Source organism: Staurois parvus, unplaced genomic scaffold, assembly GCF_062004578.1.
Source record: "Staurois parvus isolate SC_StPar_1 unplaced genomic scaffold, SC_StPar_1.0 ptg000025l, whole genome shotgun sequence".
Taxonomy (NCBI): domain Eukaryota; kingdom Metazoa; phylum Chordata; class Amphibia; order Anura; family Ranidae; genus Staurois; species Staurois parvus.
Genome location: NW_028317821.1, coordinates 31,554,831 through 31,579,832, shown reverse-complemented (window position 1 = coordinate 31,579,832; position 25,002 = coordinate 31,554,831). Strand labels below are relative to the sequence as shown.

General features: G+C 42.3%; 1 protein-coding gene across 1 annotated transcript in view; it reads left to right on the top strand.

The window, feature by feature from the left end:
- Positions 1-24,334, top strand: part of NDUFA12 (NADH:ubiquinone oxidoreductase subunit A12) — a 49,755-nt gene extending 25,421 nt beyond the window's left edge. Inside the window, exon 4 of the mRNA XM_089652678.1 lies at positions 24,087-24,334. Coding sequence (XP_089508804.1) covers positions 24,087-24,267 — 181 coding nt within the window. The 3' untranslated portion in view covers positions 24,268-24,334. The remainder of the gene's footprint in view (positions 1-24,086) is intronic.
- The last annotated feature ends 668 nt before the right edge of the window (positions 24,335-25,002 follow it).

The window sequence follows — 25,002 nt, the reverse complement described above, 5'->3', positions numbered from 1 at the left end:
AAGGTATTTTTGTGCGCCTTGAGGTACAAAATGTACTAGGAGAATGTTATACAGGTATTTGTGAAGGAAAAGTGTTTTTCCTGCAGGGACCCATCAGCTTGTAATGTGACAAAGCATCTGCAATCCTTATGGCATATATTCATATTTTTTCCTGTGCAGTGGTAAGCTATTTCAGGCTTTACTGATATTGGGACAGACTTAAAGGAAAGCCAAAACAGTTTTTTTTTTTCTACTTTGAATCTTTCCCACATTTGTTTATGCATCTGCTCAGTTAGGCAGGTCCATAATGAAGGTGTAATCCCTTCATAGCTTTGATGACTACGTTGCATGTTTATTTAATGCTTTGAAGGATCCATTTGGGGTAGTGTGACCCCTATCATTTCACTTGTTATAGAACTGTTTAACAGTGATTGGGCAGAATGTGCATCCATGCAGGGATCTCAGGATAGCAGATGCCTTGAAAAAATATAACGAATCAGCCTGTCAAGTTTTCAAGCAACCACAAAATCTCAAATATTCCCTTGTGATGTAATTAGCAGCTTGGAACAGAGGTGACTGTAACAGACGTATTTGGTATATAAAAGACCTATTGGAAAAAAAAAACATCAGACATGCTGAAGGTGTGGGCCTGGAACTTGACATCACTGGACATCAAAATTTTGCTACCTCCAAGAGTCATAAGGTCCCTCTGCTGGTGGGGTTCAAGGGCCAAATTTAATTTCCAGAACACTCACGATTGATGTGAACACCTGGAGTTGGGATTCTCATCTCAAAAAAAAAAGACTGATCCAAGGTGGAGTCCAAGAAGTCCTCCAACTTGCAAGTGTTATGGACTGTATAGGAAGAGCTGAAGGCCTTCCACCAAGACCTGTAAGGTCACCATCTGACCTGAACAAGTAGGGTGGCATTGGAAGTCTTCCCTTATGCCTTCTAACAAACAGTATTTCTGCCTGAGCAGAAAGACACTTTGGTATCTTACAGTTCCTCATCTTCCATTCCAGCTGCCCAATGAACAAGGTCCCACCTGAGGACCCTCCAATGCCTCCTTCTGAAGCTTTGGGGTTGGGACCCAACATCCAGAACAATATTGTCCTACCCCTAAACAGTGAAAAGGCCTCCCTGCAGAAGACTCGGGATGGATGCGAGCGCCTGGGGTTAGGTAGGTACTCAACTGGAAGAAAAGATAGACTGGTCCAAGAAGCTCTACAACTGGCAAGCATTATTGGCTGTTTGGAAATCACTTCAGGCCTTCCTCAAAGTCCTAGAAGGTCACCATCTGGAGATTTTGTCAAAAAATGCTACAAGTGACTTGCCTAAACAAGCAGGGACACATACACAGCACTTCTCTATGCTTTCTGGCAAAGACTATGTCTACCTGGGCAGAAAGACCTCTTCAGTACTTTTCTGAAATTCATCTCTAAAAGAAATTGCAGTATTCTAGTGGACTGCTTAATATGCCATCAAGTTTGAGAATCAGAATGGATCCTCAGTTCGGAAGTCTCTTGCAATAGTACAGAAATTGAGATCACAAAGGTAGATCTGTATACCAACTAAATGAATTGCAAAGTAGCTATTCTTCCATTTTCAGCAGGAAGATTGCTGCACTTGGGAATAGATGCCTTTGCTAGTTCTTGGGCATTTACAGCTTTGCTAGGCGTTCTGCCACTTTTCTTGAAGTTCGAGAAAGAGAGAGTGCAGTTCTCATCCTAGTAGCTTCTTTTTGGCCAACAGGGCCTTGGTTCACAACTCTGCTTTGCAGGCCCATTCTTTTACCATAAGGTAGAACCCCTGAAGCTAGCAGTGTGGTAGAAAAGCTGCTGAAAGCTGCCTTTCCCACAGAGGAGTTAAAACCTTTCTTTCCAGCAGATAAAGTCACCATAGCTTTCTATGCAAAATGTGGAAAGGCTGCCCATAGGAATTCCTTCCATTTTATAATTTCCACTGGATGGTGAAGATTAAGGTTTCGCTGTCAGCACACTTAAAGTACAAGTTGCCCTTTTAAATGTCTTTTTGGAAAGAAGCCTAGCTGCAAAGTCTCTCATCTCCAGATTCTTTAAAGCTCTTTCAAGATCCAGACCCATTCCAGTGAATACCTTCTCTAGGTTGGATCTCCTAATTTCCTGTGCAGGGGTTGATTAGAGCTTCTTTTGAACCTAGGAATTCTCTATTACTTTTAGGACAGCTCTAATTTAGCTAGACACATCAATGAAATCCAAAGCCTGTCTATCAGGGAACCCCTTTCAAACCTTTCCACACTTTAATGCAAAAATTGTTGTTAAAACCATACTGGGCTTCTTGCTTAATAAGTCTAATTGGTCACACGATATTGTGCTATCTTCTTTTACCCATACTTCTAATGAAAATAAGTATTCCATATACTAAATGTCAGACGTTGTGTGTTATCGTACTTGGAACAAACCAAAAAAGCAGTTACATTGCCAAATTACTGTATGCTCTTATTACACTATTGGCTTGGATTTCTCTCCGCTGAAGGATAAATCCTCTGAGAGAAATGTTCTTCAGGCGGTTGTACCTCCCTGACCTGATAAGTTCTATGCTTACCCGCTCAGATGCTGCCCTGGATAGACAACTGGGAAAAATCAGTGTTAGACTTGCTGGTAACTCTATTTTCAGGAGTCTTTCAGGGCAACAAGGATTCCCTTCCTTTGTCTGTTTATTCTTTCAGTCATTCAGTTATGTTACAAGGTTCTCAGACAAAATACTGGCAGGGTGCCTATAGGGACCTTCTATTAAATTCTGTGTAGTCCTGCCACTGGGGTGTGGAGCAATGCTCTCTCTGGTTCTGTCCTGGAATACAGTACTTTTGAAAAAAATAGAGGTACTGGTAAGTCTTAAAGCGGAGTTCCACCCAAAAGGGGAAGTTCTGCTTTACAGATTGGTCCCCTGCTCCCCATTAAGGATTGGCACCTTTTGACAGGTACCCACTCCCACATCTGCTGCAATCACCTAGGCGATCGGATGTGGAGGTTTTCCTCCTACCCTCCCTCCCCATAGTCTTGTGAGACACGACAGGTCCCAGAAGACTACGAGAGCATTTAGGAAGCGCAGCGCTACTCACGCATGCGCAGCGGGCACAAGGGCTGGGAAGCTGCAAGCTGTCACAGCCGGGTGCCCACACTGAAGATGCCGGCACCTGGAACACAGGACGGCTGGTGAAAGGGGCTGCGGGGAGGACACCGCACGATCGTGGAACAGGTGACCGGCTATTTTTTGAAAGTCAGCAGCTACAGTTTTTGTAACTGCTGACTTTTATTTTTTTACAGTGTAAGTGGAACTCCGATTTAAGCTGGCCAAACAACTGATAGACAAACTTCAAATGAAAAATTGAAGGAGTCGGATGGAAATTTGTCAGTCAAGCAGTAACTGTATCATATCAGATGCAGTCACTGTTCGGGTATTCAAACAGACATGGACGCTGTGGCTATCTGAATACAATGGCTGGCATGGGTGGAATCTTTAGGATTTCTCTCATTCATCCCACAGGCTTTTTATCATTTTCCAAAAATAAAAAATCCTGACAGTGTTGTTGAAGCATTATGTTGACAGTATTTTTCCTAGAATGCATCCATTGATATGCAGCAACTAAAGCTCATAAAGCATTTCTTCATGAAGGTCAGCTAAAGAAAAAGTAATTATTTTTGGACTCTTATCAAACAGGTGACTAGTTTTTATTTTTTTCTGTGTTTTGAGTGTGAACACATTTTCTGTATTGTGGCCCCTTTCTGTGGCAGTATGCATGTGTCACTGATATTAAATTGTGTAAAAGGGAATTCTTAGAGGCAGAGAAATAAAAGCTCAAAAACCTGTAAAAGCAGCTGGGATTTTTTTGTTTTTTTCCATGCAGTGTGCATGAGCCCTAAATGTTTAAAGGATAAGTTCACCTTTTTTACCAAAATAATAAATACATGTTTTTTTGCAGGTAAAAATAATGTGCATTTGTTATTTTTGGTTGTGGGAGCCTGTAAAGCATTGCACCAGCGATACGGGATGTACAGACAAGCAGACATACTGACAGGAAGAATCAATGAACTACCACGGTGCTCCACGCTATGGTAGTTCATTGAAAATTACTAGGAGACAGCCACGGAGGCTATCTGGACTTGTAGTTCATGCATTCACAGAACTCTGTGAATGAATGCTGCAGCTGTGTGGGCGGAGCCCCGCAGTTTTTTTAAAAAGTGACAACTAGTACAGGGAACTCCTCCCCATACTTTTGTCAGAGGGAGGTGGTGATTGGGCAGCGGCTGCAGCATTGGGAACATGTTACACCCTAAAAACGGGTGGCACGTGTAACATATTCCCAAAGGTGAACTTATCCTTTAAATGAGAATGTTACATACTTGTCTGCCTGAGATCAGAACACCTGCATATCTCTTTGTGTGTTGTTTGTCATAAGAGTCCCCAAACTGGGGGGCAGGCATGCTCAGTATCCAAATTGAATTACACAGCTGTTGATTTGGCGTATAATTATGGCTGTCTCTTCCCTCCCCTTTGCATTTTACAATGTAATGTGCACACCTCTTTACTTCCCGAATCAAAAATGTATGGTATGGGCAGATATGTTGGACTGCTGAGATTATGAAACTGTCGGGTGTATGTATGACATATTCAAGATGTTGGTGCTCTAAACCAAATCCCTAATCATTCAGCCTTGCTAGCTTGCAAAGAAGACTTAATTAAGCCTACATTTAGATGTGCATCAGACCTAGCTGCCCCTTTGAAAAGTGATCCAAAGTGGGTCATCCGCAGTGACTGGCAGAGGAGGCGACATGTCGCCTCTTCACTGCTTTGTTTTAACACTGTAAATTGTGCACATGGGTGGCCAGGGGATGGTGAAAAAAGTCAGTGGAGCCAGTGAGTGAGTCCTAATTCAGATTATTTTCTAATATTCAAATAAATGCAAAGGTCTTGGTTGCATATATCTGCATCTGCAAAATGGGTGCACCACATACTTTTCTCATGTTTCTATGTTTTTCACATATTTTAGGCAGACGTTTTATTGTACTTTAGAGCAGTTTTTGTTTTTGATATTGATTACCGTATTTTTCGTTCCATAAGACACACTTTTTTTTCCCCCCAAATAATGGGGGAAAATGTCTGTGCGTCTTATGGACCGGCCAGCCCGGTGTTCCCCCCCGCCACCGCCGACGTGTTAAAATACCGGGCCCGCCGCTCGGCTCTTCTGTGCAGCAGAACCTGCTCCTCGGTCCTACCCGTTCCTCGGTCCAGCAGTGTCCTCATCATGGCTGGTTTCACCGGTCGTCTTCTCTCCCTGGCTCCGGCATCTTTAGTGTGGGCATCTGGCTGGTACAGCATGCGGCTTCACGGCCGGTTGCCCACTGCGCATGCTAGAGAAGCGCTGCTCTTTGTGAATGGCCCTGTAGTCTTCTGGGACCTGCCACGTATCCCAGAAGACTACAGGATGGGTGGGAGGGAGGACAACTTTTGCTTCCAATCGCCTAGGCCAGTGGTCGGCAAGCCGCGGCTCGCGAGCCACATGCGGCTCTTTACAAACTTTAATGCGGCTCTTCTGTGTGCCGGGCGGCCGCCCGAGAGGAGGTAGGGGAGCGAGCGCCCAGCACACAGAAGAGCCGCATTAAAGTCAGGACTCTGCAGCTGTCAGGATGTAGGCGGGGCAGCGTGACGAACTCCTCTCCTCTCACAGTCCGCCCTGAAGACCGGAACGGCGCGGGAACACGGCGAGAGGAACGCGCGGAGCAAAGGTAAGAGAATTGACACAATATGGGGAATTAATTACTATAGGAGGGATGAATTACTATAGGGGGGATGAATTACTATATGGGGGGTGAATTACTATATGGGGGGTGAATTACTATGGGGGATGAATTACTATATGGGGGATGAATTACTATATGGGGGATGAATTACTATATGGGGGATGAATTACTATAGGGGGGATGAATTACTATATGGGGGATGAATTACTATATGGGGGATGAATTACTATGAGGGATGAATTACTATATGGGGGATGTATTTTCAGTTTTAAAAATGTGGCTCTCAAAATAAATTTCAATCGTGGTTTTGGCGAGATTTGGCTCAGTTGAAAAAAAAGGTTGCCCACCACTGGCCTAGGCGATCGCAGCGGAAGTGAGAGCCAGTACCTGTCAAATTCGGGTACCTGCTCCCCAAAGGTCTGCAGTCTCTGGTCATCTCCTGTACTATGTCTGCAGTCTCTGGTCATCTCCTGTACTATGTCTGCAGTCTCTGGTCATCTCCTGTAGTATATCAAAAAATAGAGATAAAGTGAGCGCTAGATGGAAAAGCTGCTATGCGCCAATAAGTACCAAAAGACTCAAAAAGACATACAAAAAAGAAGAGGGGGCGCAGCGCTGAAGTACAGTATAATTATAAACCATATATATGTAAAGTGATAACAAAGTGCCAAAAACTGTGCAAAAAAGCAATAATAGTCCTTTAGACAATAAATGGTGACTGAAAAACGTGCGTCTTCCGGTGATCAGAGTAATTGAATCATGCACTCACCAGATGCATAATTCAAATATGCATATAGATGGTATCCCGATATCCAAACGAAGTTGTCTCATAGATGGATAGGGTCATCATCCAAGTACAGCAGTCCGTCCAAGGTATCTTCTAATGGATCGTGTGTTACCACACTAAAACACCCCTCAGCTGTCCCCTAGGAGACTCTGCAAGTAATGGACTCAGCAGGGTCCCTTCAGTTGCACCCAGTTTACGACTGTAGCCTGTTTTTGGTTTCAGTCACCATTTATTGTCTAAAGGACTATTATTGCTTTTTTGCACAGTTTTTGGCACTTTGTTATCACTTTACATATATATGGTTTATAATTATACTGTACTTCAGCGCTGCGCCCCCTCTTCTTTTTTGTATCTCCTGTAGTATGTCTGCAGTCTCTGGTCATCTCCTGTAGTATGTCTGCAGTCTCTGGTCATCTCCTGTAGTATGTCTGCAGTCTCTGGTCATCTCCTGTAGTATGTCTGCAGTCTCTGGTCATCTCCTGTAGTATGTCTGCAGTCTCTGGTCATCTCCTGTACTGTGTCCGCAGTCTCTGGTCATCTCCTGTACTGTGTCCGCAGTCTCTGGTCATCTCCTGTACTGTGTCCGCAGTCTCTGGTCATCTCCTGTACTGTGTCCGCAGTCTCTGGTCATCTCCTGTACTATATCCGCAGTCTCTGGTCATTTCCTGTACTGTGTCCTCAGTCTCTGGTCATCTCCTGTACTGTGTCCGCAGTCTCTGGTCATCTCCTGTACTATGTATGCAGTCCATTGGTTCAGAATTTTTTTTTCTCTTCTAAAACCCAGGTGCGTTTTATGGAGTGAAAAATACTGTACTTTTTAAACAAGGTACAAAAACCAGTTAATAAATGTTCAAATTATATTGGTGTAGAGATGTACTAAACTTTGGGAATGTCTTCAGAAGTCTTTTTATTGACATCTGAATGAAGTGCTTTTCCCCCTAGTTTTCAGGAATGATTTTAGTTGGCAGGTAGGCTTTCTATCTGATTTATTTCTATAAAGGCTGAAAATAACAGCTTCTTCACTGGGGCTTCAAACATACTGTATCCTGACGCTTGTGTTTGCCATTTGTGTTGGATTAACCTCTCCATCTCTAAGGGCAGCATCACAGGAGATTTTTTAAATGGAGTTTATGATCTCAGCTGTGTTTTCTGGACTGAAGGAAATCTATCATAAATTAACCTTGGTGATGTAAAGTCCTGAAAATGGATAGTAATTACATGCTTTAATACAGTGCTGGAGATTAGAGTTTATACCAACCAAGTTAATTATGGCTAATCATTTCATTAAAGGCTTCCGGGACTTGATGGATTTCATGAAGGTGATACTCTTTGGTCAAATGATTGTAACAAGCCTGCAGTGTTTAGTCCATCAGTCCATTGAATAATTGAGGTTTTTTAAGCTTGAAAATGCATATGCTACATAGGTGCACTGTGTTAAGGCTGCATTCACACTTGAGCTCTTTGTAGCTTGAAGCTCCAAAACACTCAAACTTAAAAAAAAAAAAAAAAAAAAATTGTTCTCTATGGCTCCATAGAGAACAATTGATTTTTTTTAAGTTTGAGCTGTTTTGGAGATTCAAGCTACAAAGAGCTCAAGTGTGAATGCAGCCTTAATGAGAATGTCAACTAAGTGCAGACCAGCTCATTTTTAAAAAACAGTTCTTCCAAAAAAACATACCCCACTTTGGGTAAAGTAGAGCAGGCCTAATTACTTGTAGTCTTTTTTTTTTTCTGTTTTCTTTAACCACTTGCCTACCAGGCACTTATACCCCCTTATTTACCAGGCCAATTTTCAGCTTTCAGCGCTGCTGCACTTTGACAATTGCGCGGTCATGCAACATTGTACCAATATGAAATTTTGATCATTTTTTTCTCACAAATAGAGCTTTCTTTTGGTGGTATTTAATCGCCACTGGGCGCTTTACTTTTTGCGCTATAAATAAAAAAGTTGCAAAAAATTTGAAAAAAAAAAAAGTTTCTTTGTTTCTATTATAAAATTTTTCAAACAGGTAATTTTTCTCCTTCACTGATGTGCGTTGATGAGGCAGCACTGATGGGCACTGATAGGCGGCACTGATGGGCACTGATAGGCAGCACTAAAGGGCACTGATAGGCAGTACTAATGAGGTGGCACGGATAGGCGGCACTGATAGACAGCACTAATGAGGTGTCACGGATAGGCAGCACTAATATGCGGCACTGATAGGTGACACTGATGATGGGTACTGATAGACGGCACTGACTGGCATCACTGCTGGGCACTGACTGGCGGCACTGACTGGCACAACCGCTGGGCACTGACTGGTGGCACTGACTGGCAGCACTGCTGGGCTGCACTGGTGGGTGGCACTGGTGGGTGGGCACAGGTGGGTGGCACTGGTGGGCACAGGTGGGTGGGCACAGGTAGGTGGCACTTCTGGGCACAGGTAGGTGGCACTGCAGAGTGGCACAGGTGGGTGCACTGCTGGGCACAGGTGGGTGCACTGCTGGGCACAGGTGGGTGATCTGCTGGGCACAGGTGGGCGGAGTTAGTGGGCGCACTGCTGGGCACAGGTGGGCTTAACTTGCGGGTGGCACTGCTGGGCACCGATCATCAGGGCACTGATCATCAGTGCCCTGATGATCGGTGCCGATCCTCGCTCTGACAACTGCCGGTTCTCGGCAGTACTTTCCTCACGATCTGACAGCGTGAGGAAAGTGCAGCCGAGAACCCGCACTTGCATTTCCCTCTGATCAGCGTGTCATTGGACACCGCTGATCAGGTGGTAAAAGGCCGCTGTGATTGGCCTTTTACCACATCAAGTGATCAGCTGTGTCCGTAGGACACAGCGATCACGGAGATCGCCGGGTGTGCGCCCCCTGGGGCGCGCAGGAGAGCGCGTTCTGGTGGGACGTCATATGACGTCCACTCAGAACTGGCCGGCCGCAGTGCAGCCGTCATTCGGCTATCTGCGGTCGGCTACTAGTTAAGCCTGATAGACCACCCATTGTTTAGCTGTGGCAGGTAGAACATGGTTTTTCAGCAGAACTAATGTGCTTTGCCCCAGTTAATTTTAAATATTTGGGTAGTTCTATGATGCTCACAAGACACACATACTATATTGTTTATCCTTCATTGGGTTTTCTGTATGTGTATAGGAACTTGCCTAGACCAGGCACCCTGGGGTGCCTTGAGGTTTCTTCAGGGGTGCCTTGGCAAAATGTCTAAAAATTGCCCAAAACTTGTATACAAGCCTGCCTTATAGCTACACAAAGCCACCGGTTTTCATTGTGCACCATTGCAACCTTCTAGCTGCTAGCATACTGACAACCAATGACATCATCAGTTGATAAGGAGGATGTCAGGCGCCTGCACAGCATCCTTGTTTGACCCTCCCCTGCCCCTCTCCATCAGTGCTGGGGGTCACTTTAGCTCAGTGATGGAGAAAAAGTGAGGGAGAAGAGAAACATTGGAATACTAGTCAGTACCAGTGTGAAAAAGTGTATTTGCTTTGGAAGAATAAATCACCTCTAATGTTGGGTGTCCTACATGTGTGGATGTTGCTGCGTTATATAAAACTTTTCACATTTAGAATGGAGTGCTCTTTTAAAATTATGGACAGTCTTGAGGCACCCTATTTTAGAATGGGGTGCCTCAAGACTGTTCATAATTTTAAAGGGTGCCTCGGGACTGTCCATCATTTTTAAGGGTACCTTGACTGAAAAAAGGTTGAGAAAAAGTGACCTAGACTACTGAGAAGTTAAATTCCTCTTGGCACATTCATTCAGGGGATAGTAGAACATGTTGCTTTCACAATCTGATACAGCAGGAAGACCTTGTGTCAAATTGATCACACAATTTTAACCTTGGTTAACTCTGTCCACTATATGGAATGGGACTTGCTGTAGCTCATTGTAGTTAAAGCAGAGTTCCACTCACTCTGTCAAAAATTAAAAGTCAGCAGCTACAAAAACTGTAGCTGCTGACTTTTAAAAAACAGCCACTCACCTGTCCAACAATCCCACGTTGCCCCCGCTGCAGCCCATTTCACTGGCTGTCCTGTATTCCAGGTGCCAGCATCTTCAGTGTGGCACCTGGCTGTGACAGCTTGTGACTTCACAGCCGGGTGCCTGCTGCGCATGCGCAAGTAGCGCTGCGCTTCCTGAATGGCCCTGTTATCTTCTGGGACTTGTCACGTGTCCCACAAGACTTCTGGGAGGGAGGGGGGAGGACAACTTCCACTTCCGATCGCTTAGGTGATCGCAGCGGAAGTGGGAGCGGGTACATGTCAAATTCAAAATTCAGGAACTCACCCCCCCCCCACTCCCCAAAGGTGCCAATCCTTAATGGGGAGCGGGGGACCAATCTTTAAAGTGGAACTTCCCCTTTTGGGTGGAACTCCGCTTTAAGTACATGTTTTATAGTTTCATTGTTAATAGTTCACAGCTTTTGAAGGCTTCCTGTTTGAAAAATCCAACCAAAATCTTAGCTTGTACGCTCCAAGGAGCAGGGCCCGCCTAACCCTCTTGTATTGAACTGTATTGTTGCTGTATTGTCTCCCATTATATTGTAAAGTGCTGAGCAAACCGTTGGTGCTATATAAATCCTGTATAATAATAATATATAGATATATACCTCTTAGATTGTAAGCTCCAAGGAGCAGGGCCCTCCTATCCCTCTTGTATTGAACTGTATTGTTGCTGTATTGTCTCCCGTTATAATGTAAAGCGCTGAGCAAACTGTTGGCACTATATAAATCCTGTATAATAATAATATATAGATATATACCTCTTATATTGTAAGCTCCAAGGAGCAGGGCCCTCCTATCCCTCTTGTATTGAACTGTATTGTTGCTGTATTGTCTCCTGTTATATTGTAAAGTGCTGAGCAAACTGTTGGCGCTATATAAATCCTGTATAATAATAAAATAATAATAACCACCTGCAAAAAAGGTTGAAATAACTTCCAGTTGAGCAGAATTGGGTACAATCAGATGTATAGTGAATCCTGTGTTCCTCACGCTAAGGCACATTAGTCTGTGGAGTAAAATCTTTGAACCTTGAATAGCTGTGTTAGACCCAGACACTGTTGATGATGATGAAGGAGTTGACATCACAGGGCCTTCTGAACTCCAGCAATGGGGATTATGATGGGGCTGTGACTGAGGAAGGACCAGTAGGGGAATACTGAAAAGAATGCAATTAAAGTGGTTGCTGGTAGGCTTTACACACAGACCGTGTCATCTTACCCTGAACGGACAAGGTCACATTTTCTCTTTCCAGATCAAATGAAATTGCTAAATCATTTTTACAGCTCCCCACTTACCTTACTGCATTTTATAAACCGGTACATATTCTCCTCTGGTGGTAATTTGACCTCCACAGTCCAAGGTGTCTCCCATCCAGCAATGCGGTCTGTGGGTGGTGTAGAAGTGAGCATACACCGTGGTACAATGTGATGCTGCTGTGGGACCTTAAACTGGTTATAAAGGCTGAAGGTTTTTTTACCCTTACAGTGCCTTGGAAAAGTATTCATACCCGTTGAAATTTTCCACATTTTGTCATGTTACAACCAAAACCATAAATGTATTTTATTGGGATTTTATGTGATCAACCAACAAAGTGTCATATAATTGTGAAGTGGAAGGGAAATGATAAATGATTCAACATTTTTTTTTACAAAAAAAAATGTGAAAAGTGTGGCATGCATTTGTATTCGGCCCCCCTGACTCAATGCTTTGAGGATTCAAGAGCATTGGCAGGGGACCCGAGAAGAGGAGGATCGGCGGTAACATGTTTGTTATTTAGAGAAAATGCAGCACCTTTTAATATCACTTTAAATCCTAGTATTACTGCACTACAAAGAGAGCACACAGTGAGGGGAGACTCCGTGATGATGGTAGGTCCGTCCTGTAGGTCTACAAGGGGTGTGACTATGACTTCCTTTGAGCAGCTCTGAGGAAAGGGACTCATCCCCGAAACGCGTAAGCCTCCTGACCGCACTGACAGGTGGAACACCTTGCCCGCTGCTGTGGCCATCTCCATTAGGCAAAAGCATTTTATACATGCTTTGTCCGTGTGCGCCACCTGTCTGCTCTTTTCCCAGTAGTTGATTCCCCCGTCTGAGGAGGGCTGCACCCCTGAAGCATTCTCTTTAGGCCACCTCTGTCCTGGTTCCCTTGGCTTCCCTTTGGCAATTCATTTCCTGGAGCTCTGGAGAGTACACACTATAACTTCCTGACCACTGGGGAAGATCTGGGAGGTGCTGGGCATCATTCAACCTGGAATTTGGGCGATTGCTACTGAATTGATTGGAGCTTCTATGGAAGACCATGGAGAAGGGGACTATTGCAAACTGTAATCTGCCATTCTGTTACTTACTGCGTAGGTCAGAGACTACACAATCACAAATCACAATACCGGCAACACTTCTGGCAATACAGCAGCATTAACTACTATATTTTTCTCAGAAATGTGACACTTTTAGTCCTCATGCACACGGGTGTTTTGATAACGCTGGTAATGTTAGCTGTGTAAAGTGACGTTAAAAACGTGAGTTTTTTATCGTTTTTACATTAGCGTTTAGTGGTTTTTTTCCCGCATTTGCATTTTTTAGCATTTTTTTTTACCAAAAAAAATGTCCAAAAATGCCACATTTTTCAGCGTTGGAGCATTTTTCCAGCTAAAAAACTCCTCTAGAAACCCACTAGTCCTGGGTTTTTTTCCAGCCAAAAAACGTTCCTGCCAAAAAACGTTGACTACAGTCTATCTGTGCATGGGCACATAGGATAACATGCTGGGGAGTTTACTAGCTGTAGAAAAAAAATGTCAAAAGCCAAAAACAGCTGCTGTAAAAACGTGTGCATGAGGACTAAGGAGTGTCAGTCTACTCTCTCTACTGGCCCCTATAGCTGCTTCCCCTAGCTGTGAGGAGCTCCTAGCACAGCCTTGTGTAATGTTATGTGACAGCATAGGCACAGGGCTATGGCTCAAATGAGAAAGCTCCTTGCTTCCACATAGATGAAAGTGAGACTAAACGTTCAGATTTTTTTTTTTAAGCAACAAACATGTCATGCTTACCTGCTCTGTGCAGTGGTTTTGCACAGAGTGTCCCTAATCCTACTTTTCTCAGGTCCCCTGCTGATGCTACTGGCTCCTCCTTCCTGCTGAGTGCTTGCTCTGGGGGCGCTTGTGCGTGCTTGCTCCCGAGCCACTTCTGTGTGCCAATAAGATACATAGAGCTTGGCCCTTGGTTAGCAATTCTGCCTGGCATTACTAGGGTTGTTGGTTCAAATCCCTACCACGGCACCACCTGTCTGGAGTTTGCATGTTCTCCATGTGCCTGCATGGGTTTCCTCTGGTTACTCCGGTTTCCTCCCACAATCCAAAGACATGCTGGTAGGTTAATTGGCTCCTGTCTAAATTGGACCTAGTATGTGTATGTATGATTGTGAGTTAGGGACTTTAGATTGTACGACCCCTTGAGGGTTAGGGACTGATGTGAATGTACAATATATACATAAAGCACTGCGTAAATTGACGGCGCTATATAAGTACCTGTAATAAACAAATTGACAGCAGCGGAAGCCAATGGCTCCCCGCTACTGTGTCTCAGCCAATGAAGAAGGGGAGCCGTTGATTTTGTGCACATTGCTGGATCAAGATTGGGCTCAGGTAAGTATTAGGACAGACTGAGGTAGTAGCACATTGAAGTTTTTTTTTCTTTTGTTTTTTTTAACCTACCTGCATAGTATGCTTGAAGGTGTAAAACTTTCAGCCTTTAGAACCTCTTTAATTTTGCTCATAGTAGATCACATGTTACTTTGTGGAACACATTGGGTGGAATGCAGTAAAGCTACTGCGCCACATTTCTGGCATTTAATCCCTCTTGTTAATGTATTGCGCCAAATTCATGAAACATTTATAACACTTTTGGTTCTGAGAGAAACTCGTACACCAAATTCAGATAGTTCTAAAATGCACCACTTTTACAATGTGTCACATTTTCAGTGAGCCGCATTAAATGCGCCAAATGTAAAAGTGGACCTAATTAAGACCAACTCTCTTTTGGTACACAGAGAGGAAAAACTGTCTCAGAGAGATTTTGCAAAAGTATCTCTTGTGCATTGTAAAAGTGGGGCAGCATGAGCCAAATTCAAGTACAAGTTCTAGACAGGCATATGAATTTGGCACATTCTTCATCGTTTGTAGAACGCATGAGAGCCACTGTCACAATGAATTCTAGGGATTGACTCCTGGCTTGTGTAAAAAGTACATGCATAGGATACCTACTCAATATCATTGGAGTTACAGTTCTGTGAGCCGCCAACATCACATCCAAGATGGCAGTGCTCAACAGTTGTCTGAGTGCAGTTTAGCTATAGCACAAGAGATGCCTATCTAGGGTGATTAATTTGCAAGAATAGGGTAAGTAAATATGCATTCCCATCATTGTACTTAAAGTGGAGCTCCACTCAAAATGGGAAGTTCAGCTTTAAGCCTTTGTCCCCCTCTCCCCATTAAGGATTGGTCCCTTTTGGGGAGCGGGTACCCGAATTTGACAAGTACCTGCTCCCACTTCCATTGTGATCGCCTAGACGATCAAAAGCGAAAGTTGTTCTCCCCCCTCCCTCCCTGTAGTCTTCTGGGACAGGTGACAGGTCCCAGAAGACTATGGGGCCATTCACAAAGCACTGAGCTTCTTGCACATGCGCATTGGGTACCTGGCTGTGAAGCTGCAAGCTGTCACAGCTGGGTGCCCCCACTAAAGATGTCAGGGAGAGAAGACAGCCGGTACAACTAGAAGCTTTTGCAAGGAAGGACCATGTAGTAAACCATCACATATTTTATATATATATATCTCCTTTATTCAATATCAAATTGCAGACAAAAAAATTGCCAAATGCAAAATGCACAAAAATATCTATTTGTATCAATATCCATCACCTCACCCCATACAACATAGTCTGTTACACCATAGAACAAATAAAACATGACATCATGGTAGGCTGTAATAGTATATAAGTATCAGTACGACAGCGACTGATATACAGGCGTACCTCAGTTAATGTAATTTTCGGTTTACGAATGAAAATCTATTGAAAATAATGCCTCAATGTACACATTTTTTTCGCAATACGAAGCGTTTATAGTGCCGGACCCATGCCTTTTTCAAGTGCACTTTATAAAGCGTTTTGAACAGATACAACTTTTTTTTTTTTTGCTTTTTTCTGATTTCTGACCTCCAGAACGGATTAATTGGTTTTCAATGCATTCACAATTTTTTTTTTTTAATCATGTCCCTTGTACAATATTTATGACTTTAAAGTGCACTTTATAAAGAGTTTTGAACAGATAAAAGACTTTTTTTTTTACATTTCTCTGACCTCCGGAACGGATTCATTTTTCAATGCATTCCTATAGGAAACTGCATTTCGGTTTACAAATTTTTCGCAATACGAAATGTCCCGCAGAATACATTAAATTCCTAAACCAAGGTACGCCTGTATAGATATTTTTGTGACCGTTCATTGGCAATTTTTGTATCTGCAATTTGATATTGAATAAAGGATATATGTATACACTTTGTGTGATGGTTTACCACATGGTCCTTCTTCGCAGTTCTTTAGCAGGATAGGTTTTTGGTTACTGGACAGCACATACATGTGTAGCAGAACCGATTTTGAATTTCTAACCTCATTTATTTTTTATATTTGGGCTGGTGAAACCAGCCCGTAGGAAGGACACCACTGGACCGAGGGACAGGTGAGTGGCTGTATTTTAAAAGTCAGCAGCTACAGTTTTTGTAGTTGCTGACTTTTTATTTTCCACTGGAACTCCACTTTAATAGCAATAAAAATGTTGGGCTACAATAAAACTGCATAAAAGCTGTTTTGTCTGCAAAGAGCACAAAGTCATTTTGTGTCAAAGATCTCCTGTGGCAATAATTCAAGCTGTTTGTAATTCATATTTGTATCTTAAAATAAAGAGGCGCTGACTTGTTTTTATGCCGTGGTGATTGAAGCACAGCGCTAACTACAGTTCTTTATGCTCTGGTTGCTCTCAACAAGTGACAATACATGAGCCGTTGCAAACCCCAGAATAGTGTTTTAATATCAGAACAGTATCCAAATTACTTTAAGGCTGCCAGTGGTATTGAAGATGATGTGCTGGTGTGCAATTTTTTTTTCCTGTTCACCTCTTGTAATATTTCTCTTTAATCATGTCAGCTGTGCCCCTACTTTGCTAATAAATATTCACTACAGGAGATTCAAAGAAGTTTTTTGCTCTCTTGACATTCAATTGAAAAGCTTGCATAAGGGCTCGTTCACACTTGACTGTTTTACCAACTCTTGCCAAATGCCCCTATAGCGTTTGGCAAGCGTTGGTCTGGTGTTTGCGGAGCATTTTTTAACACTCGGCAAACGCCGCATGCGCGGTCCAGCGACGGTTGCTAGGCGTTTGTGGAGCGTTAAAAACGTCCTACAAACGCCTATAATGAAGTTTAAATGGTGTTACCGCTCCGCAAACGCGTCGCAGCCGCACCACAAACTGAAGTTAATGTGTTGAAAGCAGAATAAAATAGGCATTGCAGTTTGTTGTGTATGGGGTTGTGTAGCCACAGACCGGTCAGGTTGCCCATGCTGATCCATGTTCATAGCCAAAAGCGCCTGTAGTAGGCATCAGAACTGGACCTCAGAGCAATGGAAGAAGGTGGCCTGATCCGATTAATTTAATTTTCTTTTACACCATGTGGATGGATGCATATGCATTGTTTACCTGGGGAAGAGATGGCACCAGGATACAGTATGGGAAGAAGGCAAGCCAGCGGAGGTAGTGAGATGCTTTGGGCAATGTTCTGCTGAGAAGCCTTGGTCCTGCCATTCATGTGAATGTTACACATACCACCTACCTAAACATTGTTGCTGATCAAGTGTACACCCTAATGGAAATGGTATTTCCTGATGGCAGTGGCCTTCTTCAGCAATATAATGCACCCTGCCAAACTGCAAAAATGGTTCATGAATGGTTTAAGGAACATAACAGCTAGTTCTAGGTGTTGATTTGGCCTCCACATTCTCCATCCAATCTAGCATCTGTGGGATGCAATTTACAGACTTAAAAGTTCTACTACTGACTGCTTTGTGCCAGATACCATAGCATACCTTGTAGAGGTCTAGTGGAATCCATGCCTTGATGGGTCAGGGTTGTTTTGGAGGGAAAATAAATATTAGGTGGGTGGTCATAACTTATGGCTGATCTGGGTACACTGCACACTAAGGTGTTTACTTACTAATGGCGCAAGATCTTGGGGCAGCTCTGCATAGAAACCAGTTAGCTTCTAACTTTTAGTTTTTTTTTTTTTAATCAAAGCTTAACCACTTGCCTCCAGAGGATTTATCCCCCCTTCCTGACCAGGCCATTTTTTGTGATACGGTGCTGCATTACTTTAACAGACAGTTGCGCGATCATGCAACGTTGTACATAAACAAACTTTTTTTTTTTTTTTCCCCACACATAGAGGTATTTGGTAGGTGGTATTTGGTCACCTGTGCAGTTTTTATTTTTTGTGCTATAAACAAAGAACCAAATTTCTTCATAAATTTAAGCCAAAATGTACTCTGCTACATGTCTTTGCTGAAAAAAAAAAAAAAAAAAAATCTCAATATGTGTAAATTAATTGGTTTACATGAAAGCTATAGCGTCTACAAATGGCAGTATAGATACTGGGATTTATTTATTTATTTTTTTTAATATACTAGTAATGGCAATCAGTGACTTATAGTGGGACTGCGACAGGCATTTTGAGACTGGGTGCTTAACAGAGGAGGCGGAGCTTCTGAAACTTGTTGCAGCCCACCCGCCCGCCATTCCACGGCACCTGCCACATCCCCCCCACCGCTTGGTGGGAACTTTTGAACGAATTCCGCTGAGTCCATGAGCAGCTCCCCTTCATGTTATGCAGCCTACATTGGTCAAACCATCTGAGTGAACTGTGGTCCCGATCCACTGTCTACCATCCTGTCCTGCATGCCGATTGAAGGAGTCTTAGATGTAAGTCTTCTGTAAATAAAGTTTTCATGTTTTAACGTACACTGACCTGGCACCCTCCTTTCTCTTCTGCTTGACACTGGGTGGGAACTAATGGCCACTGACATCCCCAGTGACACTAATACAGTGATCAGTGCTAATAAAAAGCACTGACACTGTACTAATGACATTGGGCAGGAAGGAGTTTACATCTGGGGCGATCAAAGGGTTAACTGGGCACCACAGTGGCTGAGTGGTTAGCTCTTCTGCCTGGCAGTACTAGGGTCATCGGTTCGAATCCCAACCACGGCACCATCTGCCTGGAGTTTGCATGTTCTCCCTGTGCCTGCGTGGGTTTCCTCCAGGTACTCCGGTTTCCTTCCACACTCCAAAGACATGCTGGTAGGTTAATTGGCTCCTGTCTAAATTGGCCCTTGTATGTGTGAGTTAGGGACTTTAGATTGTACACTTCTTGAGGGCAGGAACTGATGTGAATGTACAATATATATGTAAAGTGCTGTGTACCTGAAATAAATAATAAACCGTGTGCTGTGTGTGTTTTACTAGGGAGACATGCTGCTGTGTATTTCTCTATATGTAGCATGTCCTTGCTGGCAGGAGAGAGGCCTGTGTTGTTTACACACAGGTCTCTTCCCTGTCAGTTCTACACAGTGATCACTGGGACCCGGTGATTGACATGCCTAGCCGCCAATGACGGCGTGGGTAGGGTGGCGCACACCCCCTACCCGGAAATGCAAATCACATGTATGTATACGTGATTTTGCACAGCCCTGTAGCAGTAATTCTACTATATGGCGGCGAACAAGTGGTTAATTGAACAAGTCGGAGTTAGAAGCTACGATGCACAGTTGTACCAGATTCTGAGTGTGCCAGTTTTAGTAAATCTCCCGCCAAGTGTCATATCGGCTATTGTTTTCACGTGCTGCTATCAAATATTAATACCCTTTGATTCGTGAAAGCGAGGAACACGTCAGTAAAGACATTTTTTGCCTTTGCAGTTCTAGCACCTAATTCATAAAAAGCTGCTGAATGTTTTCAAAATGACAGACCTGTCTACTCTTCAGCTTAGATGTGGACTATAGTGTTAGAGGATGATCAGAAGAGGGTTTGTGGCAAAGAACATAAATAATGAGACAATTATTATGTTGTGGTTTTTATCCTGATGCTTTAAATAGAACAAACTGATTATACATGAAGTCAGAAGTTGGAGTTTCTGCTGTTTTGTTTAATTTTAGATGGAGTGTGTGGAAATGTCTGTAGCGGTTTTACCTGTTTGGGAAATTTCTCCATCACTTCCTGTCTATCTCACAAAACAGGGAAACGTCCCCTCTTCTTGACATCCCTTGTGACAGGTGTCTGACAGATCAGGGAGTAAGTGGACATCCCCACAATGGAGACAAAGGCAAGAATAAAACCACGTTTTTCTGCTAGAGCGAGGAAGGTTCAGAAGCACAATTATGATTTTTCCTGATGTCTGTGCTCCCATGACACCAGGATGATGAAAGTAATAAAAAGAACAACGTAATCTTTCGTAGTCTTTTCTGTTCACTAATAATGCATCTGGTCTTCGCTTCCTATAAAAACCCTGTCAAGGGTTACATTTGCTTCTACCCTGTGAAGCTTTTATTAAATTATTGACTCTACAAGAGAATCTAATAACTGAATGGGGAAATCATGGGAGATTTCTGGGGTCCAATTTGCTTAGCTGTGTGAATTGATTCCTAACCTTTTTGTGGTTATATGTTGTACAAGAGAATACATGCCTGTATGTCTGTCTGATGTTGGTCAGGGCACTTTTTGAGATGGGGGTATATAAATATTTAATATATATTTATTTTCTTTATTAATTATGTTCATGACTGAAAAATATTTTTTCATCAAAACAAAAATGAAATATTGGACATGGAGGAGCTGGTGTACACAACACAAGATAATGTCTGTTTGCCAGTGCTGGACACACTTTGGGGGATCCTCATCTTGTAGGAGACTCCTCTGGGAAGATTCTTGACTTTTTCTTCTGAAGGTCTAGCCCGATATTACCACTGTTACTTGCTAGGGATACAGACTGTAGCCTTCGATACTTGACAGCAAAATCTTGGTACCGCGACACAGGTTTCCCCATGTCTTTCCCCACTCCCTCTTCCCCTTTACCCTCCTTTTTATTTCTCTTGTTCCCTATCCCTTCGCCATCCTCTTGATCTTTTTCCTCTACATTTCATCTTTTCTCTTCCTGGATTTTCTGGAACTTTTGATCAGGGGCTGGTCTCTTGTAGTATTATCAGAAGTTCTTACACATTGCTGCTCCTAAGGTTATATTTTGCCCAAATACTTGTTGTTATCTGCTTCCTGACTGCCCTATAGCAGAAATACTGCGGCACGGGTGTGCAAAATCACGTGTATATATACGTGATTTTGCATTCCTGGGTAGGGGGCGCACGCGCCCCACACGCGCCTCCATTCGTGGCTGTCAGTCACTGGGTCTCAGACAGTGATTACTTGCTGGCGCTTGGTGATTACCAAGGATTTCCGTTTTGTTTAATAACAGTTCTCCCTGTCAGCTCGGGCACACTGCTTTGGATGGCTGTGCAGAGCAGTATATGTGAAGATAGACCACTTGTGCTATATCATTAGTTATCAATCTGCTCAGGGAATCCTTCATCATTTAGTATCTGGGCTGCACAGTGGCTAAATGGTTAGCACTTCTGCCTGGCACTACTAGGGTCATTAGTTTGATTCCCAACCATGGCACTGCCTGGAGTTTGCATGTTCTCCCTGTGTCTATGTGGGTTTCCTCCGGGTACTCCGGTTTCCTCCCACACTCCAAAGACATGCTGGTAGGTTAATTGGTTCCTGTCTAAATTGGCCCTAGTATGTGTATGTATGAATGTAAGTTAGGGACCTTCGATTGTACGCCCCTTGAGGGTTAGGGACTGATGTGAATGTACAATATATATGTAAAGCACTGCGTAAATTGACAGCACTATATAAGTACCTGAAATAAATAAATAATTTAGTAAGTCTTCATTTTGTTAAATATAGATGAAAAAATTATAATATATATATATATATATATATATATACACACACACGTGTGTGTGTGTGTGTATATATATATATATATATATAATCTACACACACTGTTTTGCCAAATCATTGAATTCAGGTGTTCCAATTATCTATCTATCTATCTAGGGTGTGGACATTTTTTTTAAAAGTTACTTAATCAAGGTCCCAGTCTACTTGTCCCTCATGACAATCTTCTTGTCCTGATTAAACAAAAAAAATTCCCAGAATGGAAAATACAGTTGATGATTTTTTTTTTTGTCAGATGTGCTTTTAGGAATGTCTAGGCCTTTTAAAAATGAAATGGGACGTATGATGACTTAAATTTTAATGTTTTTTTATTTTACAGAGGCCCTAAAGAATGAATTAGTGGGTTTTGCAATTTTTTTTATGTCGCATGGTATTTCCACAGTGGTTTTCAAACACAATTTTTTTTATTTGAATACACTTTTTGGAATTGTAATGCAAAAAAACACAGCACATAGCCCAATTTTTTGGTAAAGTATAAAAGATGTTACTTCAAGTAAATAGATACCAAACATGTCATGCTTTAAAATTCCACACACCCATGCAATGGCAACAAACAGTGTACATTTTACTATCAATAGGTGACGCTTTAAAAGCTTCTACAGGTTATCACTTTAGATTTACACAGGAGGTCTGGTGCTAGAATTACTGCCCGTGATCTGATGTGCACTGTGATACCTCACATGTGTGTGACAATCGCTGTTTGCATGCCTGTGGGACTGACGTATGTGAACATTCGGGGGGGGGGGGGGTTTAGAGGGGACAGTGGTGCTTGAACTTTTGTTTGTAATAAATTATTTATTGTGACACTGTCACTTTAATTTTTTATAATTGATTTTATTGCTGTCACAAGGAATGTAAACATCCCTTGTTACAGCAATAGGCACAGATGGGTACTCTTTATGGAGAGATCTGGGGTCAGATCCCTTCTCTGCCCTGAAAAGCACTTGATCACACCAAGATCGGTGTGATCATTTTTTAAAATGGCACCGTTTCCTTCTGGGAAAGTGATGTATTCTCATTGCTTCCTGTTTCCTATATCATAGAGATGGACAGCGTGGTGCTGGTCTTCGTCTGCCTCTATGATCAGCCAGCAGAAGCATCAGCTGGTTGTTCAGGTGTCCTGGATTGGACAGGCTCTGTCTCCCCTCCCTGTGGATGGCTGCAGATAGCAATAACTGAATTATAACCACAAAAATAAATAAATGTAAATTAAAATAAATAAAATGAAAAAAATATAATCTGATTATTGGTATGTTCAGATTATAATATTACCAACAAAAATAATAAATATATATACAAAATTTAAATAAAATACAAATAAAAATGTAAATAAAATAATAAAAAATTATATAAGTGCAGATAACAATCTGATTACAACAACAAAAATAAATACAAATAGTAAATAATGAAAATATCAAAATAAATGCAAATATAAATAAAAATAAATATAAAAATTAATACATAAAATAATCCGCAGATAATAATAAACAAGAATAATTAAAAATACTAAATAAAATAATAGAGAGGGAGATATTAAACAATAAATAAGGAAATAAATAGAATATCTAAATAAATGAATATATTTATAAGAAGAAAAAAAATATTCCTGCTGGTCCAGTCCCGCCTCCCCACTTTCCATTGGCGGAGAACGCCGCCAGTCAGAGCCAGGTGTTCTCCGTATGGTCACCTGACCCTGATTGCATTCTTATGAAGAGCTACTGGACATGGAGAACACCTCTCTCTCTGCTAATGGGCAGCGGGGGGGAGTTCAGACTTGACCGAAATGTGCCCCCTTCAAGCGGGAGGGGAGTTCCACCAGACATCTGGACAGCCTTCAGAAGGCAGCGGGAGGGAATGTCCCCCCCCCCCCCCCCACTTTCGCCCCTTCCCTGGAGCCACTTTGAAAAGAGAGCTGACCGTTGGATGTCCTTGGCGTCCGGAGATAGGAATTCAACATCCCTGTATGTATGCATGTGTGTGTATGTATATATAATATATATATGTGTGTGTGTGTATGTATATATAATATATATATATGTGTGTGTGTGTGTATGTATATATAATATATATGTGTGTGTGTATTTAACACCAATATAGAGATTTGTATCTTCAGGGCAGACAACTCTTAAGATACTTGTACTGCCTTAAAATGAGCAGTTAGCTCTTGTGTAGTTGAACACAACACATGCAGATTTTTCCTTCATACATTTTTAATGAATCTTTTTTTTTTCATTTTATTCTTTCTAGTGATGTTTACCTTAAACAGGTCTGCCAGTCTAACACAATTTGAAATCACTGCATTTCTACAGATCAAAAGATGTCATGACATATTTCTGGAATTTCTTCCATGAAGATTTTAGGCAGTAAACATATTTCTATGGCATTAATAGGTGAAATTATATCTTATCTTTATCCAGGCATCGCTGGCTGCATTCCATGACAGAAGATCCTCCTACCACTCACCCACCTGCTGATTATAAATATATATGGAAGACTCACCAGTTCAACCTGAGTGCCACCCCAGGACAGTATGTACCATACTCAACCACTCGGAAGAAGATAGAGGAGTGGGTTCCTCCTCCATCATCTAAGCTTTAAAAAGGAACACCAGTTGTATTATGCTTCCAGAGATGATATTTAATAAACCTAAATTTCTTTCAAAACACATGGCAGTACATTGAATTTTTTTTAATGTACAAGTACATTCTATTTACAGCTGAAAATTCATATTGAAATGTATATAAGGAATACAAACTTACAGTTGTGGCCAAAATTATTCAACCCCCAATGCTGTAAAGGGGTTTAGGGACTATAGTGTACATTTGGAATTGTATTCAGAATCAAATCCTACAAGGACGTTGTAACTACCCAAATGCAACTAAAATGACATCAATTGTTTATGTAATACAGTAGTAAATGGTTCTTATGTGGTTTCTTCATTGCCACAATTATTCAACCCCTTAAAGACTACCACTCTGAAGAACAGAGGTTCATACAGGTGCTTTCCATCAGGTATTGAAAACACCTGTGGATGTCACCGAGCAGCAATCAAGCATAATAAGCACCAATTAGGCAGCTTTAAAATGACTGTGATACTCAGCTCCTTCTAGACATTTACTGGTGTGGTTACAAACATGGTGAAGGCAAGAGAATGGTCCAGGAAGACAAGAGAAGAGGTGATTTCTCTTCACAGGAAGGGCAATGGCTATAAGAAGATTGCAAAGATGTTAAACATACCAAGAGACACCTTAGGAAGCATCATTCGCAAATTCAAGGCAAAGGGCACTGTTGAAACGCTACCTGGTCGTGGCAGAAAGAAGATGCTGACTTCGA